The following is a 22,584-nucleotide window of genomic DNA, read 5'->3' on the forward strand; positions in this document are numbered from 1 at the left end:
AGCATGGGGAAGAAGAAGAGGAAGGGAGAAGATGGGTCTCAATGAGCTGGAAGTTTCCAGAAGGTAGATAGGAGCCTCCGTTTTGATCACCAACCGGCATGCTAGGTTCAGATCCCAAGACAATTACAAAGTCAATTCCTCGTTGCTATCTCTACGTAATATTAAAGTGCGGTTGTTTATTCCAACCGTCGTAGTTGTTTAGCAAAAAGTTCCTCAACTTTTTCATAATCAACCCCAGTCCTTGGAATAGTTCTTAACGATTTTGCAAAAAGATCCCCAAACTTTACTGCAATTGACTCGAGGTCCAACCTTTCCTTCACGAGTGCAGAACTTATCCTTCACGAGTTCTGCCCTTTAATTCTTTGGTTTTTGGTTTGTCCGTCTGTTCTTTTATTTCCTCTTTTTTCGACCATCATCTCTATCCGAGTTCATCACGGTTTCGCTCGACAGGTCTCCGTCTCACCTTCTAACTGCTACTGCCATCCTTGATCCTCCATCTGACCAAGCCAGCAAAGGTCGGCGTTGCCTGATGCTTATAGCCCTGCAGCTCCTGCCGAGCGCCTCTACTCTACCATGACAAGCCTGTCGAACCGCCCAGCTGCACCGCTCTCCTCCTCCCCTGTTGTTGTTTCTCTCCACGAAAGCATGGCTCCATCGATCTCCTTCTCCAAGCAGCAATCAATCAAGGTTAGGCCCTAGCAAGCTTCTCCTTCACCAACTCCCTCTTCCTTGTCACTTCATCTTTCCTCTACACTACGCCGTGTCCTCACGAGCTTCAGAACAACAAAATTAATGGTCATTCTTGGTCGGCTTTCCTCCACACTTTAATAATTATTGTCCGAAACCACCAAAATAAAATCCACATAATCTCCTCTCTCTCCCGATACCCTCATACATGAAATTGGTGGTTGGAATCTTTGTCCCGACAAGGCTCCACTAAGGAACCACTGCAATGCACTCACGACGACAGTGGCAACACGAGGAACCATCGCAACACCCTGCCGGTGAGGTCAAGGTACCGGTCTTGTTTATTTTCTCTTTAGATTGGGTCCGTATATGCAACTAATTTGGGTTTTAGGGTTTAACAACCCAAAAAACAAATTGACCACGTTTGTTCCCTCATGCTATATAGCAAGGCATGTAATATATATATGTGTGTGGTTTTCATTTATGCTAATCACATGAATTTTAGATCAATATCTTTTTCACATCGGAATGAATTCTCCCGTTGCAACGCGCGGGCATAATTGCTAGTAAGAACAATTGACAGAGAACAACTTTCCCAGCTCATTACAGCAGTTTCACGTTTGCAATTCATCATGGCGTGTGAAGCATAAAACCATCCGCAGCCATAGGTGGCAGCCACGCGCACCATTCCAATCGCCTAATGAACTTTTTTTATTTCAAGTCTAGTGTACGGAAAAGTTTTGTTTACATATAACTTCTAGCGACTATGGCAATTTGAGTGTTAAACATTCATCTCATCAATGATACAGTTTACATGATTGATCGCACGAACTAGTAGCATAGCTCTTCGCCTGTCTAGTTTTATAACATGATGTTACAATCGAAATACAATCTTTGATGGGTTCAAAATCTCTTTGGCCACTCAGAGAGTGAACCATGGATGCAGCTGCTCCTGGTGATCGATGCCATTAGGTCTTGATGCATCAGCTCATCTCGCTTGGTGACTGGGTTAGAGTAAGTTGTCAGCTCAACAATTCTAGCTCATCTGATAGAATTGGAGCCCATGAAACTTTCTCCAAGGCAGTTGTTACCGCCAAAGTCGTGTCTATAACGGAATCTAGTCTGCTGCGCCTGAGAGCTGCTGCACATGCAACGTTATGGCTTCGGGGCAGGGAGACTGGGCGCGTAGAAGCTCCAAGCGATTAAATGGATGTACAAATTGCAGAATGTAGTCTTCATCTGTAAGCCATGCGATAAACAAAAACATGAGTGCCAACTGAGATGTCAACACAAGAACAATATTAAAAAGTTGCCAAGTGAAAGTGCAACTTCTTAAAGGTGAAGAGATCCTTACTCTCTCTGACAGTCCCATACAACCAGCACAAGACCTCATCGGCAAAGGCCAGGCAAACACCACCCTAAGCGCATGGAGATTAGTATAACTATTCAAAGACATGTCAAAATCTGAATGCAAGAAAGTAGCAGCAAATCCACTTTTGGTTGAAACAAATCATCTGGAGGATGCCATTTGGATTCTGAACTTCCCACAAAAGTTTTTCACCCTCAATTTCAAACAGTGTTTAAAAATAGGGCATTGTGCCAGAAAACCGTGTACATTACTTTACCTTTTATACATTAGACGATTCATGAATTGATTGAACATTGCTAGATTCCTCCACTGCTGATAAATTATAGAAACATTATTCAACGTACCTGCCAGTAGTTCTTTGCCTTCACCTTTTGTGTAATATCTTTAGTTCTTAGTCTTTCTGTTCGCACAAGTATGCCAGCATCATTCCTACAGGCCAAAAGAAGGGCAGAGAAAGCTTATAATTTAAACCATTACATATCACTAAAGGCAATGTAAATATCTCATTAGAAGCATTAGGCCTACGTGATAGCATTAGAGTTTGGGTGTTCAGGAACTTAAGGTAAGTTGTTTGGGATATAATCCACCTAGATTATATAAGTTGGATTATGGGTCATGGGTACTATGGTAAAATATCACTTTGGGACCACATGTAATCTGAAATAAGCTAGCCTTGGGTAGCTTATTTCAGATTATTTGTGGTCCCCTAGTGGTCCCATGATGATCTTTTACCCTCCTACCCTTGGATCATAATCCAGCTTATATAATCTAGGAGGAAAACAAACAGGCCCTTAGTCTTAAGGTCCTGTGACAACAATGTCTTAGATACAGAACAAAAAAACTAGCTTGGCATCCGATTGAACAGTAATAAAAAAAATGATAGTTGCAATTACATGTACTAGGCTACTAGCAGTTGGATACATTTGGCACAAAGGTGCGAAACCTTGACGTTGTATACAGGGAACACCAATAGGAATGCTAGAATATATTAGGCCAATCAGAATTAGTGGGTAGCTATAATTTGCTAGTGTGTTGTTTAGAAAAAAATTTCCCTCTAGTTATAAAATTACTTGCCTTCCTAATCAAGGGCATGGTTTCTAAATATAGTGCATGGTTGACCATCAACCATTTCAGACCAGTGGACCATTTGATTAGTTCGTCGATGGGCGAGATCAAAAGTATCCAGACCCCCCCCCCTCCCCCCCATTCGTGCCTTTGTAGTTTAGATGCAACAGCCATACAGATAAGTGAGAAATGTCACACTGATAACCAGTTTCTATAAGAAGAGAGGTATCAAGGCCCCATCCTACCGTTAGCAACGGACTTTGCGTTTATGATCATATCAACAAGATTTAACTTCAGCGGTCAGATTTAATTGCACAATGGCAAGTGACAAAGCTCAGTATACCAGAATGGCAGGATCCCGTGATAATATAGAGAAGAAAATGATAAAGATGAATAATACCTGAATCCCACAACAACATAAGGAACACCAGCCAGGAATGATTGAATCTGCGATATTTAGAGAAGTAAAGAAAGTCAATGTTTCAAGATATTAGAAACTTCTGAAAACAAAATGCTAAGTTGCTGAAAAGTATTAGTCGACAGACTTGTAACAGGATTGCTATGTTATCATCTACATTCTATACTTTATTTAATCGCATAAAAAAGTGAAGAAAATATTGAGTATCAAAATATAATACAGAAACACTTTTTCAATAAAACGAATCAATATCCAAAATAAAACTCCACACAGCAAAACATAATAGAAAGAAAATGAATAGATAGTTTTGAAAACAATTCAATTACCTAATACAACAGCAAAAAGGAACAAGCAGTAGACCCCTGAAACCTAAGTAGCTTAAATGGGAAAGAAGGAGATGAGTAAAATACCCAAAACCTAAGTAGCTTTTCTTTCTCATATGCCTCCACTGTATGGTACTCCAGCTGTCACACATCAAGCTCAAAGATAAAATCTTGATAAAAAATGTGATAGCAGGACTTCACAATTCATGCAAAAACAAACCTCTCTGCTTGTTTTCAACTCCACATAGAACCGCCTGCCATCATCAGTTGCATCACAGCAGTCCATCTCAGCACCCATAACAATGCGATGGGCACCCAATTTTGTCTTTATTACAGAACAAAACTCTACATTTGCATCAATACCTCCTCCATCCTCACTGAAGGAGTTCTCAGTGGCAAGGTTTTCAAAAGAATAGCCCCAATAACATCTGAGAATCAAATATAGGGGAGAAAGTACAGGTTCATCAGTATTAATGTGGTTTCGATTCGTTCCATGTTATCAATGAATTAGAAACACATCATCAGAAAAAATCAATATGCCACTATTAAGCTATCCGGCTGTCTATAAAAAGAAAAGACAACCACCAATGAATGTGTGTAAATCATCATCTAGAAGACTATAATTGGTTCCTTAAAAACTGCCGGTCTATCAAACTAATGCACGAGCCGCTTTTGCAGCCCATGGCAGGCCATATTTTTTGAATTTCCCGCCTTGTCACAATCTCCAATGCTCAGATTATTAGAAATCATTGCCTCCATATACTTTTTAAATGGCCCTCTAAAAACGATATGATCACACTATCCAAAATTGTACAATCTGACCAACAAGGTCAAAACCATCTAAATTGGCCAAGCATTCATATAATATTGTAGTTTTACTAGTATGTAACGCGTGAAGTTTCAAATGAATGGTCACATCCCAGATTTCCAAACGAACACCAAGTATTAACACTTTAGATAAGTATATCTTATTGCAGCGCATGCGCAAATATGGCAACAAACTAATTCAGCATCGTGAAATTAATATTGGACAGGACAAAAACTTTGCATTATAAAAAGTTAACTGAATTTTTGGGTCAACATCAGATGCTCGTTTACTTGAATCTGCAAGTACGATAGAATAACCACAAGACAATTTTTGTGCGAACTCAATCCATCAGCGTATATATGCTAAACTTTGATTAACTTCTTTGTTACTGAACCTTCTATCATCAGCAAGTACATCAAATACCATTCCATCATCATCTACTTGTACATCCAACTTTTGTACATGCAAGGGGACAAAATAGGAGGGAAAGGGGAAGAGAAATCACCTCCTACGCTCCATCTCACTTTTTGGTCTTTCAGGGAGCTTATGAACATCAAGGTATACGACACCCTTTCTTTTGTGAACACCCATCTTCCATGGTTCTCTTAGGTAAGCAGTGGCCAATATCTGATGATAAAGTAAGCTATTATGTTTGTCTTTCAGGATAAAAGCATATAAAAGGTTACTGAAAAATGTTGTGTTGGAGAGCGACTAGTAGATACTGAAAACATCAGGTTACAAAAAAAAAATATGGTGCTCCACATAATTTGCACTGGAAGCACCATACCAGCAATGTTTTAGTGAAAAGTCACTAGAAATGTAAGCAGCAGAAAAGAGCAAGAAGTTTTTGACAGTTTGCAGGATGATACCTTGTTAAGATTGTTGCGGTATGTCTGCAAGAAGAGTATATATTATCAGCAGGTCTAAGAAGTTGTAGTAAAGGTAACAAATGAAGATTGGCATCAATGTAGTGTTACCACAAAATGTATATTATTCTGAAGAGTTATCGGCGAATTTCTTATGCATGCGAGAAGATCGCCAAATCCTTCAGGACCCAAATCTGACATTGAACCATGTTCATCATGAACCAGCAGCACCCTCATATGCAAACAATTATTAAAGGAAAGACTAACTTCCAGCAGAATGACTGCTTTTCAGGATCCATATGTAGAATACAAAAGGAAAAAATGAAACTGACTTTTTCTCCCTTTATCTACTATTTGAAACAACTTCTACTTACATTCTCTATGTTCAAGTGGTCTATCCAATGTAAGTTATATATCATAATGATTGAAAAAGAATTTTGTAAGGCACTGACAGCAACAGATTCATACACTATATACTAATGAACATCAAAGCCTTTCAGTCCCAAGCAAGATGGGGTAGGCTAACACTATATACTAATAGAGTTGCAAATATCAACAGGGATGTAGCGAAGAAAAAACATGAGCTCAAGAGAGAATGTACCTTTCTTCTCTACAAATGACTCAAATCCTTTATTGAGATCTGCACCGACATAGTCACAAATTTCACGTTTGAAGAGCCTCTAGAAAACAGAAGGGTGTTAGTATAACATCCAACATAACAAGAAAGGGTAAAAAACATAGACAAAATTTTTATCATAGATTTACTGAAAAGGAAGAGAAATCAATGCCAGTTAGCAACACAGAGATCTTACCAAGCTGCGATCATCAAAATACACAGCTCCACCCTCAACGCGGCTGAAGGATGCAAACTCACAAGGCTGCATGAGCAGCAAACATGACTCCACAAAGATGAATAACAATCAGAAGAAAAAATGAACATGGTAATACTATACACACCTCCTGGAAAGCAACAGCTTTTCTAGACAATGTTTCTTCGCTCTTATTAAGCTTCAGGTCTGAAACAAAACCTTCGACATTACGTCCATTCCCGAATCTCCCATAGCCAAAGTTGTGTCGCCCTGGATGACCTCCTGGTCTCGGAAGAAGTGGGGGACCTCTGCCACCTCGTCCTCCGAAGCCTCCTCGAGAATGATTATTAGTGTTACGTATTGCAGGAAGCACTGCAAGAAATTATCCATGTTGAAAGAAAGTATTAATACCTCCAATCTTTCAACCTAAATCCATTCAAGCGTTTAAAAGCACTAGTTGCACCAAGCCCCCAAAATGTCTAAGCATCTTAGCCATGAAAAGAATCCAATCCTTCATCACATTCTTTATTACAAAGCAAGGGCATCCTTTCTTCTATAATGAAATATCGGTAGGTTGAATGGATGCTGATTGCTGAAACAGTAGATTTTGAGTTGTTACATAGGAAGCTTTTGTATGCAAAATATATTTGTCAGCATGATAGCACAGATGAAATGCTTAGTAACTTTTCGGGAGGCTTTCAACACAAAGATGCATAAAGCTGTAAGTGTTCGTTAAATTGTGTCATTGTGCTTATCCTAAAGGTGATCCTCAAGTAAAACCTGGTATTATTCAGCAAAAAGACTGACAATTTATTTCACAAACACATTAAGTGATGTGGTTTCTTCAGAGCCATATTTTACCGTTTTCTGAATGGAAATGAAAACAGCTAGATGTATCCTTCCCGACTAACTGCTATCCAATTTTGAGGCAAACCCTTAAATGGTCAGATTCAAACTGTGTCCATTCAAGTATCCTCTCCAACAAATTTACTTTCATGCTGCTGTAATTTGAAATATCTTGCGGCGCACAAAGTCCTAAGAAGTAAGAACCAACTGCCGAAGTGATGGTCAACCTATAGCTGAAACATCCGCCACGCTATGACTGAGGAAAGTGGAAGCCGAAAAAAGCATAGAGAAAACAAGTAAATAATCATTTACAACGAAGATTCATCACTTATGTATCCTAAAGTAGGAAAATTCTACAATCTTAGTCCACAACATCTCACAAAACCCTTCGAACAACCAACTCAAAACAAAACCATTCGAGAAACATGGTAAGATTTGTAGCAGTCTCATAGCTAATTCCGCAAACCAAAAAAAAAACAGAAGCTACTACTGTTCAATCTAGAAACTGATCCTAGGGCATTGCCACCCAACTAACTGACGAGACTCGAGAGACGGACCTGGGACTAGGTAGTTGCTGCGCGCGGGGGTTCTGACGTAATCCTCGTTGTCGGAGCCGAACAAATCCCTCTCCTCCTCTACCTCCTCGCCCTCATCCTCCCCCCTCTCGTCGTCCCGGTAGCCACCGGCGCCGGTGCCCCTCGTCCCCGCGAGGTTGGACGAATCGTGCTCCTCGCCGTCCCCCTCGTCAGCGCCGTCCTCGCCCTCGCCGCCAGCGCCGCCGCTGCTGCTGCGGCTTGAGCCGCCACTGGAGGATGAGGAGGACGCGGCGGCGGAGGACGATGAGGATGAGGACGGGGAGGAGGAGCCCGACGAGTCGCCGCCACCGTCGGCCTCAGCCTCGGCGCCGCCGTCGTGGACGTCGTAGTCCTCGCCGAAGACGTCGACGTCCTGTTCAGAGAAGTCCATGGCGAGCGCGGCGGGGGCGGGGCGGCCGGGAAGGCTTTTCCTTTCTCGGGTCTGGTCGGGGTTGGAACGGAGAAGAGTTGTAGTGGGATCCAACACGGCAGAGGGGAGGGAGCGAAAGAAACCCCTGGAATAGGGTTCACCGGACCAGATCGACTGGCAAATGTGTCCGTCGGCTAGATCCAAAAATGAAGAGGGTCATGTACTGTGCCTACTGCCCTGCACTTCAGTCTCTCAGCTAAACAGGGCCTGCTTCAGCTTATAAGCTGGCTGAAAAGCTGAAGCGGCTGATTTGTTGTGAGAGAAAAACACTGTTTGGTGGCTGATAAGCCGACTGAATAAGCTGAAGCGAACAGGCTGCAATTCTGTAAATACTAAATACGCATGGTCCATTCATGGGAAACATTGTTTTCACAAGTCTAATTTCATATCTAGCATCTACCGTAAATTATTTCACTACCACTCCAACATCATGAAAGAGCACGTTAGTGACTCATCAATAAAAAATAAACATATCCACACATTTTCTAAATCTTTATCATAAGCTTCATTAATATTTCGGATGTCATTGCACCCTTGTCGAGGAAAAAAACTGTTCTGTTATAAAGTTTTGCACTTGTTGACCTTTTCTATTTTGATTATACACTTAACTCAAAATTTATATATTAGCACACTAATAAAAATACTTCCAATTTATAAATGAAATTAGAATATGACAACTTCGAGTATGCTAAAAAGAAACTTTACCTAATACAGCAATATCCACTCTCGGTATAGATGTGTCATTATCTAAAAACACAAGAATTTCTTTCTCCGCTCCTTGATTTTATTAAATTACCATGCAAGATACATTTTTAGTAGCTTTGATGAAAAAAATAACTGAAAATAATTGGACCAAGAAACAAGCATCGTCTACTACGGCCGAGAATGATATCTCTAATGTCACCTTAAAAATGCCAACTCTTGAAAAAAATTTCGGAAGATCTTCATCGACGCTTTGAAGTAAATCAGAAGGCGAAAGAGGAAGAAGAGTTGCGGCGCAAGGAGCATGAAGAAAAAGATTTGCAAGAGTTACATGCGCACTTTAAGGTGGATCACCGAGGCACGGTGACTCAAGTCAATGAGGTCATGTTTTTCTCTAGTAAGGATCCATCATCCGAGGCGAAAATCAATGTGATGTGCTTATCAAATAGCTAAAAATATGCAAGTATAGTAGATAAAGGCAATAGTAAACGAGTTGAAGGGGTAATGATGTTGCATCTATTTCTGATATTGTAATACATAAAAACCATCTTGCTACTATTCTTTTGTCTCTATGGCGTTTGAGAATGTTTTAGGTAGTGTGCCAACCTTAGAACAGCCCATGGTGCGCTTGCCCCCACCCGGGTGCAAAAATGATGCAAGAAGCATCTTCGCATGCTGCATGTTCACTGCACGAGTATTTAGCGCGACCCCATTCCCACTTCAACACTACCTCTTGTAGCTGAAATATGAGACTACCTGTATAAGAAACTACGTATACAACTTTATTTGTAAAAAGTTAATTTGCACAAGCATTAGCATATCAAAACCGATAAAAAGGAAATTAAATGATGCAATATATTTGGAATTTGTATAATTAAACTTGAAACTTGTTGGCAACCTTTGTAAGTGTTAATCGTGTTGTGATCCTGACGTGTCTCTGTCTATGTGGTAGTAGCTGTAATAGTATTTTTTTTCCTAAATCGGTGCTAACTTAAACCCCCTTTAGCACACTTTATGTGTTGCTTTGATTTCTGCACTATAAAAATATTGCGACGCACTATAGCAGAGAGCCAGTGAAGCCATAAAAACTAGCTTCACCTTTCTCTTAGTTCATTTTCTTCTTCGATCTGCACTATAATGGTTTCACACTATGGTTTCCAATGGTGCTAAACAGTATCAAATACTGTAGCAAAGAGCTTAAACCCGTGCTGGCACGAGCTGTGCCAAAGGGAGCCTTAGTGTATATGGGTGGAACTATAACCGAGTTGATAATTTTGTTAACTGAAGATATGCCTAGCCTAATTGTTTAGCAGAAATGATTTGTATTATTTGGAAACTATAATGGCGATCAACAAAGCTGAAAGCCCGGATGAGCTCATCAGAAGCGTCAACAACTCGCAACTCACCAACACCGCCGAACACACGCGGCAGCGCCGCACCCGGCACCCCCATTCCGAGCACACGAAAAAGTGGGCAGACCGGCGGAGCGGGGAGAGGAGCAGGAAGCAGGCGACGCGCCGCGCTTGCTTGTCGTCCCTCCCAGCTCCCACCGCATCACCACCAACCCCTCTCTACCATTCCTCTCAGAAAATCCCACGCTCCTCACCCGTCTCCCTCCCCAAACCCCCCACCCCGGCGCGGCGCCCAGATCTACCCCCTCGCCTTGCAGCTTCCTCCCCCCCACCCCGCGCCCTAGGGCACCGCGCCGCGCCGCGCTGCCCGGAACCCATCGGCGCCGGGCGCGATGCGGGTGCCGTGCTGCTCGCTGTGCAACGTCCGGTACGACGAGGATGAGCGGACGCCGCTGCTCCTCCACTGCGGCCACGGCTTCTGCCGCGCGTGCCTCTCCCGCATGCTCGCGGCCGCCCCCGGCGCCACGCTGCCGTGCCCGCGGTGCCGCCACCTGACCGCCGTCGGCAACTCCGTCTCCGCGCTGCGGAAGAACTTCCCCATCCTATCGCTACTCTCCGCGTCCCCATCATCCCCCTCCTTCCTCCACTCTGACTCGGGATCATCCTCCGACGGCTCTGACGACGAGGACGACTTCTTCGCGCGCCCCAGCCGCCGTCCCGCGTCAGCGCCCGCTGCCCCGCCGCCCGGATGCAGCTCGTTCGACCTTGCCTCGCACCCGGACCTCAAGCTCGCCCGCCGCATCGGGAGTGGCCCGCCTGGGCCTGCCGGGCAGGAGGTGTGGGCCGGCACGCTGTCCCGTGGTGGCCGTGGCAGTGGGGCCAAGCGGTGCAAGCACCAGGTGGCGGTGAAGAGGGTGCCCGTGGCCGCAGGGGACGGGCTTGAGGGGGTTCAAGAGGAGGTGGAGCGGCTGAGACGCGCCTCCACATGGTGTCGGAACGTGTGCGCATTCCATGGTACAGTAAGGGTCGGCGGCCACCTCTGCTTCGTGATGGATCGCTATGCGGGGTCTGTGCAGGCAGAGATGCGACAAAATGGTGGACGGCTCACGCTGGAGCAGATTCTCAGGTGTGGCATCGCATCTAAACGTTTATACTTAGTAGTATAGTAGTTTATTTTTGCGCTGTCTTACCATTGATTGTTGAAAATGGACAGTACTGCAAAAATAGATTGCATTGCAACATCATGTGCATGTTTATGTGTGTCAATACACGTGTTCATGGGCATGAGTTTTTGAACATGCTACTCGATAAGAAGCATGTCTAGCTAGAACGTTCATTAAAAGTGACAAATAGCGGTAGTATGGTCCATACTTGTATGGTAGCTTGACTCGTTACGTGTAAAGTGGCATATTGAATAATGGCGTTACACATCGGGTCTTTGATATGGCTATCACTACGTGTCTGGTTATGGCTTGGTAAGGCTGCTAGCTTCCTTGTTTGCTTTTGTCTTCTATTTCGTGTTATAGTGTAAGAATTTGGAAGGTAAACGTGATCACAATTAATGCTTGTCGTATTGGTTATTTTTCTGCACGACATACTTTGTGAGTAGCATAACTTTGGCTTGCAATTTGTTTGCTGGGTCAATTACCATCAAGTTACCAAGCCGTGCAGCATCAGTTTTGTCTATTATCAGTTCACAGAGCGACTATAATGCTTGTATATGCTGAGGACATTGAAGTTCCTCTGACATGCATTCTTTTGAGTAAATTTCTATAATAATGCACAATTCACATTTAACATTTCTCCACAAGGCTGATGCGGTATTTAGAATGGAAGCCTCACAGCAAAATTCGCACCAACTTGATAGTCTGTTGGTGTCTTCTGCAATGAGACCGTAGTTGTCAGCTCTAACTTCGATTCAAAGATTCCATGTTTGATTTCCACCTATATGTTAGCAAGGGAAATTCAGCCAATAGGTTAAGTAGATTGCCTGTTTGGTTGCAACCATATTAATAGCAGTTCATGTTTCTAGGTTTTCTATACAGCTAACTGTTTATCAGGTGATAACTACATCATAGCTTAGTTTGACAATACTTAATTGCATGCATATGTGCCAATTCATTACTTTCCCCTAATATGGAAGCCTGTCCTATTTCACTTTCTTAGATATGGGATTTCCTTGTAGCACTTTGAGCATTTTCCGAGTCAGAGTACATTTGAACTGTGAACTTTACCAAAGTTCATAATCATCATAACAGCGTGCCAGTGATAGTCTGGTACTCGAAATCAGCGCGCCTTATATCTCACTTACCAAAGTTGCAGAACATTAGTGAATGTCCTAAGCTAGTTGAGTTAATTTGTCTCAAAAACCTATGGTGGCAGAATGAAAAACAACAACAACAAGGAAGCTTTTTAAAAAGCAAATTGGGGTAGGCTAAAAAGAAAACCCTATGGTGGTGTTTTATGGTTCTACCGAGACCATCTTGGGTTCAACTTCATTCTTATACTGTCAAGCTAATCGTGTAAACTTGTTCTGAGTATGCAGTATTGCTGTGGTACATTTGATGAAAGCTTTCGTAATCTGTCGACAGCTGATGGACAAAATCATACAAATACAATATGCTGAGACTTGTAGCATTTTAATACCCAGTGTTTCAGCTGTATCTCTAAGTAAGCAACAGATTTCCCCAATTATAAAACTGAAGCTACCTGTGGATTGATTTTTTTTCATGCTGAGTGCATTGAACGTTAGTAGAATTAGTTATCATGCAATGTCATTCATATTCATTTATTTCCTTTTGCCTTTGAACGAAAGTTTCAGCATTACCAATAAGTATATTTTCGTTGTCACTATCCAGTACATTTTAACAATTCTTGGCATTCTTAACCAGTGTCGCTGTGTTTGATAACCCTTTACTTATTCAACCATGTGGAACCTTTATGATTTAATTACCTGACTTTGCAGGTATGGAGCAGATATTGCCCGTGGAGTAGCAGAACTCCATGCAGCGGGTATTGTTTGTATGAGCATAAAGCCATCGAACATTCTTTTGGATGCAAGTGGACGTGCTGTTGTTTCAGATTACGGTCTTTCAGCAATTTTGAAGAACCTTACTAGTAGGAAAGTACCTGATGACTCCAGTGCCGGCATTGATGCTACACTGCTTAGTCCCAATTATACAGCTCCGGAGGCATGGGGACCATTGAAGAAGTCATTGAATATGTTTTGGGATAGTGCAAACGGCATATCACCAGAGTCAGATGCATGGAGTTTCGGTTGCACACTTGTGGAAATGTGTACTGGTGCTGTTCCGTAAGTAGCATGATTATTTCATTTGTTATCCTTAATATTTTGTGAATGGTGTGGTTAGATACTCTTGAAATGCAGATGGGCTGGGCTAAGTGCAGAGGAAATCTGTAAGTCTGTTGTAAAAGAAAAGAAGCCACCGCCTCAATATTCAAGAGTAGTAGGTGTAGGACTTCCTGGGGAGTTGTGGAAGATGATAGGTGATTGTTTGCAGTTCCGAGCTTCTAGAAGACCATCCTTCCAGGACATGCTAAAAACTTTTCTCCGACATCTTCTGGACATACCACGGAGCCCGCCTGCTAGTCCTGAGAAGTAATATATTCATCTGACTTTGTATTATACTTTATGTGAAAGCATAATACATGGAAGCTAAAAGCTTTGGAGCACCTTACCCTAAAGTGTAGCAGCAAATAGTGAAATATCTTCAAGCTAATTATTCCTAAAAGGAATCATTCATTGTCAACTAGAAATGCATATTGTTTTCCAAACTTAAGTATTGACTTAGTTACTTGCTTCTGCAGTGATTTCCCAAATGAAAGCTTGCCCAATGGCATAGAACCTCCAACAACCTCCATCCAGGAGATGGTTCATGATAATCCAAATGCCTTACATCGTTTTGTATGTGAAGGAGATGCTGCTGGTGTTAGGTTTGTCCTTGGCAAATCTTGTATAGTTGCACGTATATCATATACTGTTTCACACTAAACCTTTTGTAAATACCAGGGATCTACTTGCAAAGGCCGCATCAGAGAGAAATGGTAGTTTGATTCGTTCTCTCTTAGAAGCACAAAATACAGATGGGCACACTGCCTTACATTTAGCATGCCGCCGAGGCTCAGCAGAGCTTGTGGAAGCTATTGTGGCTTACCAAGAGAATGTAGACATATTAGATAAGGATGAAGACCCTCCTATAGTTTTTGCTTTGGCTGCTGGCTCTCCTCGATGTGTTCGTGCACTTGTAGGCAGGTCTTCTTGTATCAATTCTAGGCTTAGAGAAGGCCTGGGTCCTACTCTTGCCCACGTCTGTGCCCATCATGGTCAACCGGAGTGCATGCAAGTATGTCGTCATGCTCACATCATACTGTTTGAGCTTGGTGGTTTCTATTTTTTAGATTTTGTATGTGTGTGCAGGAGCTGCTGATTGCTGGAGCTGATCCTAATGCAGTAGATGGAGAAGGTGAATCTGTCCTGCATATTGCTGTGGCCAGGAGATATACTGATTGTGCTATTGTCATACTGGAAAATGGAGGCTGCAGATCGATGGGCATACCAAATTCTCAACATAAAACGTAAGAAATTGCCTAGTGTAAGGGCCCACCCAGGGAATCAGCTTCTATTATTGTGTTTTTTAATGCTCATCTGCCACTTTAAAAAGTATTTTTTTTTAAAAAATCATTTAATCTTTGGCTGCATTAAATCTTCTCCATTTGCATGTTTTATCTGTCTAGTTATTTCCTTTTAGTGACATTTCACTCTCATGGTGAATAGGCCATTGCATCTATGTATTGAAACATGGAACACTGCTGTGGTGAGAAGATGGGTTGAAGTTGCATCTTTAGAGGAGATAGCAGAAGCGATTGATGTACCCAGCCCTGTTGGGACAGCTTTATGCATGGCAGCAGCTCTTAAAAAGGAGCACGAGAAAGGTAATTTATGGTTTTACTTCTATTACATTTAGCAGATACAAAGACGTACTTCTATAGTTCTATGTTTGGTTATACCAATATGGGCAAATCTGTTTTTACAGTTCCATAAGGTCTAGGATATTTGGACAATCCTGTTCTTTTATCTATTGCAGATCTTGTTTTGTTCTAATAGGACTATTGACTTACATTTGCCAGAGGGTCGAGAGTTAGTAAGAACATTGCTCGCTGTTGGTGCTGATCCTACAGCACAAGACGATCCACACTGTAGAACTGCATTACATACTGCAGCAATGATCGATGACGTGGAGCTGGTTAAGGTAAAGGCCATCTGGTGGCTTGATTTTTTTCCCTAGACTTCTCTGCTGTTTCTGCTTACCATATGATAATATGGCTTGTTTGTGTTATATTTTTGCTGTCAGATCATACTGGAAGCAGGAGTTGATGTAAATATAAGAAATGCTCAAAATACAACCCCACTCCATGTTGCACTCAACAGAGGTGCAAACTCATGTGTTGGCTTGCTTTTGGCAGCTGGAGCAAACTGCAACATACAGGTTTGCTGTCTTGCTGCCTTTTTTTCATATAATTTTTGTAGATAGCACTGGGTAAGTTTGGAAGTCAAGTCCAATAAAATACTCTTGTGCAGATCAATATTAGGAAATATACAGTAGTGCTACTAACTGGGAGTTGTGCTGAACCTCCTTGTAATATGTTGTTCATTCTGATTCACTTATTTATGTTCTTTGCGTCATATGTTCTTCAGACCTTATGTTTTTATCTCGTGTGGAGTTTCAGTAGGAACTTAAATATACCATAAACCTATAAAATGTATGAATGGCATTTAGTTTCTGTCACATTTATTTTTTGATATCCTTTGTCATAATATGTTTTCTGAGATTATAATACACTCAATCGCTATGGTTTTCCTGTGTCCTATTTTTGCATGGGCACATGCAATGGAATTTGTTTTTGCTGTGTTGTTTCTGTCATGATGACAATTATATAACTTAAACATTCAGCCAATCACATGTATGTTTCAATTTTTGGCCGACATCAGTTCTGGAGGAACTAGATAATATATCAAATGGAAATCAATTGTACAAAGACGAAAAAACAAAAGGAAAGAAAAAATTACAAGGAAAAAAAATCATCCCAACGGCTGGGCTACATCAGCCTCTGTAAAAGGTAGGAAGTGACTTTGCAGCCTCTAACCAGTGTTTCTCAAATAAACCTGGCTATTAGGAGATGCTTCGTCTCAAATGTATTGATTTGCCTGAAACTAAATGTGTCAACTTCTCAATGTTATGTGCCAACAAAGATTGGGCTTTATTGTAGTTCCTAGTTCTACTGCACCCTGGAGACATAAAGATCTACTGCATTGTCCCATGTCATCCCTATCAAGTATCAACCACTAGGCTCCAGTACTATGGCTAGATAATTATCAAGGATGGATACCTCCAATTCCTGAAATGTTCTAAAGAGCACAATACTAGGAGTATAGGACCATGTTTAAGTGTTGTAAATGGGCTATTTCATGATCTAATGATCACAAGTCTAAAACGGATCATCGTAGTAGTGGGCATATGGATGTTTAGAATATTTTTTAGTTGCTAACATAATAACTTAACGAACCTGCAAAATCAGTTGGACCTTCTAAATTACTGTGTACTCTTTGTTGGTGATCTTCTCAAGAAGTCAAGATGATTGGTGCTATGATCACCCAAAAAAGAATTAGGATGTACTGAGAACTTTTTTCTTTCAGCCATGTTATAGGACACTTCTATCATTCTATGCTAGTCATCGGGCCTGCTAAATCTGAAAGTTTATGCTGATACAGGTTCTTACGAATGATATCCATCCACTGAATTTACCTGATTTTGATATTAAATGACTGCCCCTGGAATGTGCTATAGGAAGGCCTTACTGTCGGTTTTCTTCCTGGTTTCTTTTATTTCGTTTTTTTTCCGGTTATCTTGGACCTTTTCAGGTCTATAGTTATGTTACACAGGACCAATTCTTTATACAATTTTTGGGTGCACCTTTACCATTTTACTCAACCTGGTTTTACTGCTATGTTATGTATTTAATGTTGTGCTATTTGGTTAACAGGATGATGATGGTGACAATGCTTTTCATATAGCTGCTGATGCAGCAAAAATGATACGTGAAAACATGACTTGGATTGTCCAAATGCTACAACAGCCGTCACCTGCTGTTGATGTGAGAAACCACCGGTAAGCAACTTATGAAGGAAATCAATTATACAAAAAAAGTTATGCTGAAGGAAACAACAAGAAAATATGATTATTGCATAATATTTTCTTTTATTTGAAACCTTCTCTTTACGATGCTGTTGGAAATTTAGTTTTGCGAAACTGCGAATGAAGAAGTTTCATGGTTTATGTGTTAACAAGTCGAACAATATCCTTATAAATTACAGAGGCTGGACACTAAGAGATTTTCTTGAGAGGCTTCCACGAGAATGGATTTATGAAGAATTGATGGAAACACTTGAAGATAAAGGAGTTCATCTTTCCCCAACCATGTAAGGACCTCATGCTGTGTTGTTTTTTCAGTAAATTTGCGAAACTACACATGCTTTGGCTACATCCACGGAACCACACTTGGGAGGTTTTCACAAAAGTACACTCTTGAGCATAGGTTTTAGCTAAACCATACTTTTAGCAAGTTTTCATTCTAGACAATATACTCCCACCAACTGGCAGGCCCACCTGTGTACGCTATACAGTAATATGTGTTGCCATGATGCTAAGATGGAGCTACCATGTGGCGCAAACAATTTGCCATCATCTGCATGACACGAAAGGCAAGTAAGGGGTGTTTGCTCTCCACCCGATATGCTGATGTGTCTGGTCCACGTGACCTAGAGCATTACCATGTCTCACTTATAGGAGGGCCCAATTGGTCAGAGATTGTTGTATGGAACTGTAATTTTTTCATATATTTCCTTTGATATGTTAGTCCAAAGATTGATTGGTCTTATGTAAAATTTCTGTAGAAGTGTAGGTTTGTGACAGTTTGATCAACATATTTTTATGAAATCCACTCTTTCTTTTATTTACATTTTTTGCAATATATGTTCAAGTGCAGTAGAGTGTAAGTTCTAGCTGGGCATCTTCGATACTATCTCTGTTTATTTTAAGCGCTATTTGACTAAAAGTCTCCAATATACAATGTCAACCATTGCCTTCCTTAATTATATGTTGCAAAGAAATATTTAAAAAACTACGATATTCACATACTTTTGAGTTTTGAAGGCAATTCTAGAAGTATAATTTGGAAAAGTTGACTCAGCACTTTCTAGGATGACAAGTAAATAGGAACTTGGTCATGCTATTTGCAACTTGTCTTATTAATCCATTTATTTATGCTGTAATCAGATACGAAGTTGCGGATTGGGTGAAATTTAGAAGAACTGTCACTTCACCGGCTTTTGGTTGGCAAGGTGCAGGACCCAGAAGCATTGGTTTTGTCCAGTCTATTGTAGACAATGACCACCTTGTTGTGTCATTTTGTACTGGAGAAGCACGTGTTTTGACAAGTGAAGTTATCAAAGTCATTCCATTAAATAGGGGCCAACATGTGCAGCTCAAGCCAGATGTTCCAGAACCTAGGTAAATCAACTTTAATTCTTCATACTTTTGATGCTACACCCTTTTATGTGGCTGACACCTCACCGTGAAGTGAATGAAACAATGCCTATTATGTTAACAGGACTTCTTTTCTTGCTGGACTCTCAGATTATTAAATTAACAAAGGCCTTTAGCATACCCTCATATATATAAAAAAGGTACACTGGACCGGAGATCCACCATGCGTCTTCCGTCAGTAACTATAAATAGAAGGCCTGTATGATTGTTCCAGCAGATAGATTCCCTATGCTCTGTATACTTATTCAATCTCGCGTTCCAGGTTTTACAGGGATGCTGATCAATGATCATGCTAGTAACTTGTAGTTCAGTATTAAACAAAACTTGCACGAGACATGCCAGTCTCTGTTCTGATTATATTCAACGGTTGAAAAGTTTAAACTGATGCATTAGGCTCTTCATTGATCCTATGCCGTTCAAGTGATGATAGCCCACAAATGGTGCTTTGCTTCTATCTGTTACAAAAACTGAACTTGCAGTTTAGCAAACACTGAAGTTCAAAACGTTATGGTGATATATAGTTGCCATTTGCATGCTAATGGTATTGGTGTTATCTTTCAGCTGAGATCGATTTCTATGGCATGTTCACTATCATCTTGGTAACCTAGTAATGTGTGAAATGTGTGGGAAAAAAAACTGCAGTATACTTGCCGATCAACTGTTTGATGTGAAATTGTCATTTTTGATCGCTGTCTGATATCCTCTTGTTAGATTTGGATGGCGCGGTCAGTCGCGGGATAGCATTGGGACGGTTCTCTGTGTTGATGATGATGGAATCTTGAGGGTTGGTTTCCCAGGAGCTTCCAGGGGATGGAGAGCTGATCCTGCTGAGATTGAAAGGGTTGAAGAATATAAGGTTGGTAACTGGGTTCGGATTCGTCCCTCGCTAACAGTTGCTGTACATGGCATGGAGTCTATTACTCCTGGAAGTGTTGGTATTGTATACTCCATCAGACCAGATAGCAGTCTTCTATTGGGCCTTTGCTATTTGTCCAATCCATGGTTGTGTGAACCAGAGGAGGTCGAACATGTTGACCCATTCAAGGTAATTTTTTGAATTATCTACCACTTAATATATGGTTTATTTGTAAGTTGCTTCCTGCACGTTTTTTTTAACCATCTACTAGTGAATATATGATCCATTTGTTCGTGTGTATTTGCAATCCTTTACAACTAAGGTCCTTTGGTACTGCTGTGGCTTTATCTGCACTTTTATTTACTCCCTTTTGGTTATATATACATCTTTTCAAGAGACATATCATCAAAGTTTCACTATTTATCTGTCAATTCTAAATAGATTCAGTATGGCTACACAACAATTAGGAATTAACTTCGTATATTTGTGCTTCTGTAACATTTTTGTTATTTGTGCTTCTGTGACATTTTGGTGGCCTGTTTGGTTTTGCTTAGTTTGATGCTCTTGATTTTGCAAAAAACTTTCCAGATTGGCGACCAAGTATGCGTAAAGAGGTCTGTCGCAGAACCCAGATATGCATGGGGTGGGGAGACCCATCACAGTGTGGGGAAAATAATTGACATCGAGAGTGATGGTCTGCTCATCATAGATATTCCTAATCGGGCTGCACCATGGCAAGCAGATCCATCAGACATGGAGAAGATTGAGAACTTTAAGGTATAAGCTTCTTATATTCCCATCTCTGTTATTCTCATTTTTCTTTGGATCCTCATCTTCTGTTTCTGTTTGCAGGTTGGTGATTGGGTTAGAGTTAAAGCAACAGTACCTTCACCCAAATATGGATGGGAGGATGTGACTCGTAATAGTATTGGAATAGTGCATAGTCTACAAGATGATGGGGATGTTGGTATTGCTTTCTGCTTCAGAAGCAAGCTTTTTCTTTGTTCTGTTGCAGATGTGGAGAAGGCACAGCCATTTGAGGTAGGGGAAAAAGTTCATGTGTCACCTTCCATATCTCAGCCACGCCTTGGATGGTTGAATGAAACTGCAGCAACCATTGGAGCCATAGCGAGGATTGACATGGATGGGACTTTAAATATCAAGGTTTCTGGCCGAAAAAGTTTATGGAAGGTTGCTCCTGGTGATGCTGAGAGGCTTTCAGCTTTTGAGGTTGGAGACTGGGTCCGCCAAAAACCAAGTATTGGGAGCAGACCTACCTATGACTGGAACAGTATTGGCAGAATAAGCATTGCAGTAGTCCACAGCATCCAGGACTCTGGTTACTTGGAGTTAGCTGGTTGCTTCAGGAATGGGAAATGGTTAACTCATAACACAGACATTGAGAAGGTAGAGTCCTTTAAGATAGGTCAGCATGTTCGGTTCCGTGCTGGAATTTCAGAGCCTAGATGGGGATGGAGAGATGCGAGGCCTGATTCTAGAGGCATAATCGCTGGTGTACATGCTGACGGAGAAGTTAGGGTTGCCTTCTTTGGTGTGCCTGGATTGTGGAGAGGTGATCCTGCAGATCTTGAAATTGAGAAAATATTTGAGGTTGGAGAGTGGGTTAGGCTGCGGAATGATGCGGATCAATGGAGATCTCTCAGGCCTGGTAGCATTGGTGTGGTGCATGGGGTGGGATATCAAGGTGATGTTTGGGATGGAACCATTCATGTGGCTTTTTGTGGTGAGCAGGAAAGGTGGATAGGGCCTTCTAGCCAGCTTGAAGGAGTTAGCAAGTTTGTTGTTGGGCAGCGTGTTCGAATCAGAGGTTGTATCCGCCAGCCAAGATTTGGTTGGTCTAATCATAATCATTTGAGTATAGGGACAATCTCATCAATTGACGCTGATGGGAAGTTAAGGATTCACACCCCAGCTGGTGCCAGGGCTTGGTTGATAGACCCAGCAGAGGTGGAGAAAGTGGAGGAAGAGGAAGAAATCTGTGTTGGGGACTGGGTGAAGGTTAAGGACTCCATTGCAACCCCAACATATCAATGGGGTGATGTGAACCACAACAGCATAGGGGTGGTCCATCGGGCTGATGATGGAGAGCTCTGGATTGCTTTCTGCTTCTGTGAGAGACTATGGTTGTGCAAAGCGTGGGAGGTGGAAAAGGTGAGGCCCTTCCGACAAGGTGATAAAGTACGGATACGACCTGGTCTTGTATCCCCCAGGTGGGGTTGGGGGATGGAGACCTATGCGAGCAAAGGCGAGGTTATAGGTGTCGATGCAAATGGAAAGCTGAGGATCAAATTTCGGTGGAGGGATAGACTTTGGATCGGGGACCCTGCTGATATCATTCTTGATGACGCCCCCTCACTGACGGAGGCTCCTAATGGTTTTTTTTCATAGGCTTGCTGTATTCTTTTGACCCCATACCTGATTTCTTGCACCCATCCATTTTGCAGCACTTCAAATTTAGTAAGATCTCAACCTGCAGTGGAGTTGCAAGTTGCACATAGTTATGGTCGCTAGCATGGAGGGGTGTATTTCATGTTGATAACCCAGGAATGGAAAGAGACGGCAATAGTGAAATAGAGTTGATAACCACCACCTAGGTTTTTTTTCTTTGGTTTACATGTATAATTATGCGCCTGACGCCTTTTTTGGTTTCAGTGTATCATATACCAGTGTACAGGTTGGGACCTGAACATTAATTTAATTGATAGTGGCCTTGTATCTTTACTTGATTGGCGGCTGTGCTAATAGGTTCTATCTTCTATGAGCTCTCTCGATGTGGACTGTGGAATGCCTGGCCGTGCCCCATGTCCCAGAAGTGACTGCAGAGGAACTCTGC

At 41.7% G+C, this 22,584-nt stretch overlaps 2 protein-coding genes across 2 annotated transcripts; one reads left to right on the forward strand and one right to left on the reverse strand.

Moving 5' to 3' along the window:
* Positions 1 to 1,380: 1,380 nt before the first annotated feature.
* Positions 1,381 to 8,253, reverse strand: LOC117850034 (NAD-capped RNA hydrolase DXO1). The gene is made up of 13 exons (XM_034731812.2): positions 7,749 to 8,253; positions 6,494 to 6,717; positions 6,349 to 6,414; positions 6,138 to 6,216; positions 5,648 to 5,730; positions 5,540 to 5,563; positions 5,176 to 5,297; positions 4,083 to 4,290; positions 3,950 to 4,003; positions 3,522 to 3,568; positions 2,401 to 2,485; positions 2,042 to 2,105; positions 1,381 to 1,926 (listed from the first exon to the last, which is right to left on the reverse strand). The coding sequence occupies exons 1-13, from the start codon at positions 8,155 to 8,157 to the stop codon at positions 1,805 to 1,807; spliced, it is 1,587 nt and encodes a 528-aa protein (XP_034587703.1). The 5' UTR covers positions 8,158 to 8,253; the 3' UTR covers positions 1,381 to 1,804.
* Positions 8,254 to 10,408: 2,155 nt separating this feature from the next.
* On the forward strand, positions 10,409 to 22,472 carry LOC117849912 (E3 ubiquitin-protein ligase KEG). The gene is made up of 15 exons (XM_034731649.2): positions 10,409 to 11,376; positions 13,216 to 13,563; positions 13,639 to 13,869; positions 14,079 to 14,204; positions 14,281 to 14,614; positions 14,689 to 14,846; positions 15,046 to 15,203; positions 15,399 to 15,520; positions 15,623 to 15,757; positions 17,313 to 17,437; positions 17,644 to 17,748; positions 18,605 to 18,838; positions 19,586 to 19,919; positions 20,319 to 20,507; positions 20,583 to 22,472. Exons 1-15 carry the CDS (start codon positions 10,643 to 10,645, stop codon positions 22,137 to 22,139), a joined length of 4,890 nt encoding a protein of 1,629 aa, XP_034587540.1. The 5' UTR covers positions 10,409 to 10,642; the 3' UTR covers positions 22,140 to 22,472.
* The last annotated feature ends 112 nt before the right edge of the window (positions 22,473 to 22,584 follow it).

Source organism: Setaria viridis, chromosome 3, assembly GCF_005286985.2.
Source record: "Setaria viridis chromosome 3, Setaria_viridis_v4.0, whole genome shotgun sequence".
Lineage (NCBI taxonomy): Eukaryota > Viridiplantae > Streptophyta > Magnoliopsida > Poales > Poaceae > Setaria > Setaria viridis.

Excerpts from the sequence above, each read along its gene's own strand:
- LOC117850034 (XM_034731812.2), bottom strand. The coding sequence starts at position 8,157 with ATGGACTTCTCTGAACAGGACGTCGACGTCTTCGGCGAGGACTACGAC. Across the intron at positions 4,291-5,175 it reads AGTGAGATGGAGCGTAGGAG|ATGTTATTGGGGCTATTCTT; the intron begins GTGATTTCTCTT and ends TTTGATTCTCAG. Across the intron at positions 2,486-3,521 it reads TATGTTGTTGTGGGATTCAG|GAATGATGCTGGCATACTTG; the intron begins GTATTATTCATC and ends TTTGGCCTGTAG.
- LOC117849912 (XM_034731649.2), top strand. The coding sequence starts at position 10,643 with ATGCGGGTGCCGTGCTGCTCGCTGTGCAACGTCCGGTACGACGAGGAT. Across the intron at positions 14,205-14,280 it reads GGAGATGCTGCTGGTGTTAG|GGATCTACTTGCAAAGGCCG; the intron begins GTTTGTCCTTGG and ends TGTAAATACCAG. Across the intron at positions 14,615-14,688 it reads GTCAACCGGAGTGCATGCAA|GAGCTGCTGATTGCTGGAGC; the intron begins GTATGTCGTCAT and ends ATGTGTGTGCAG.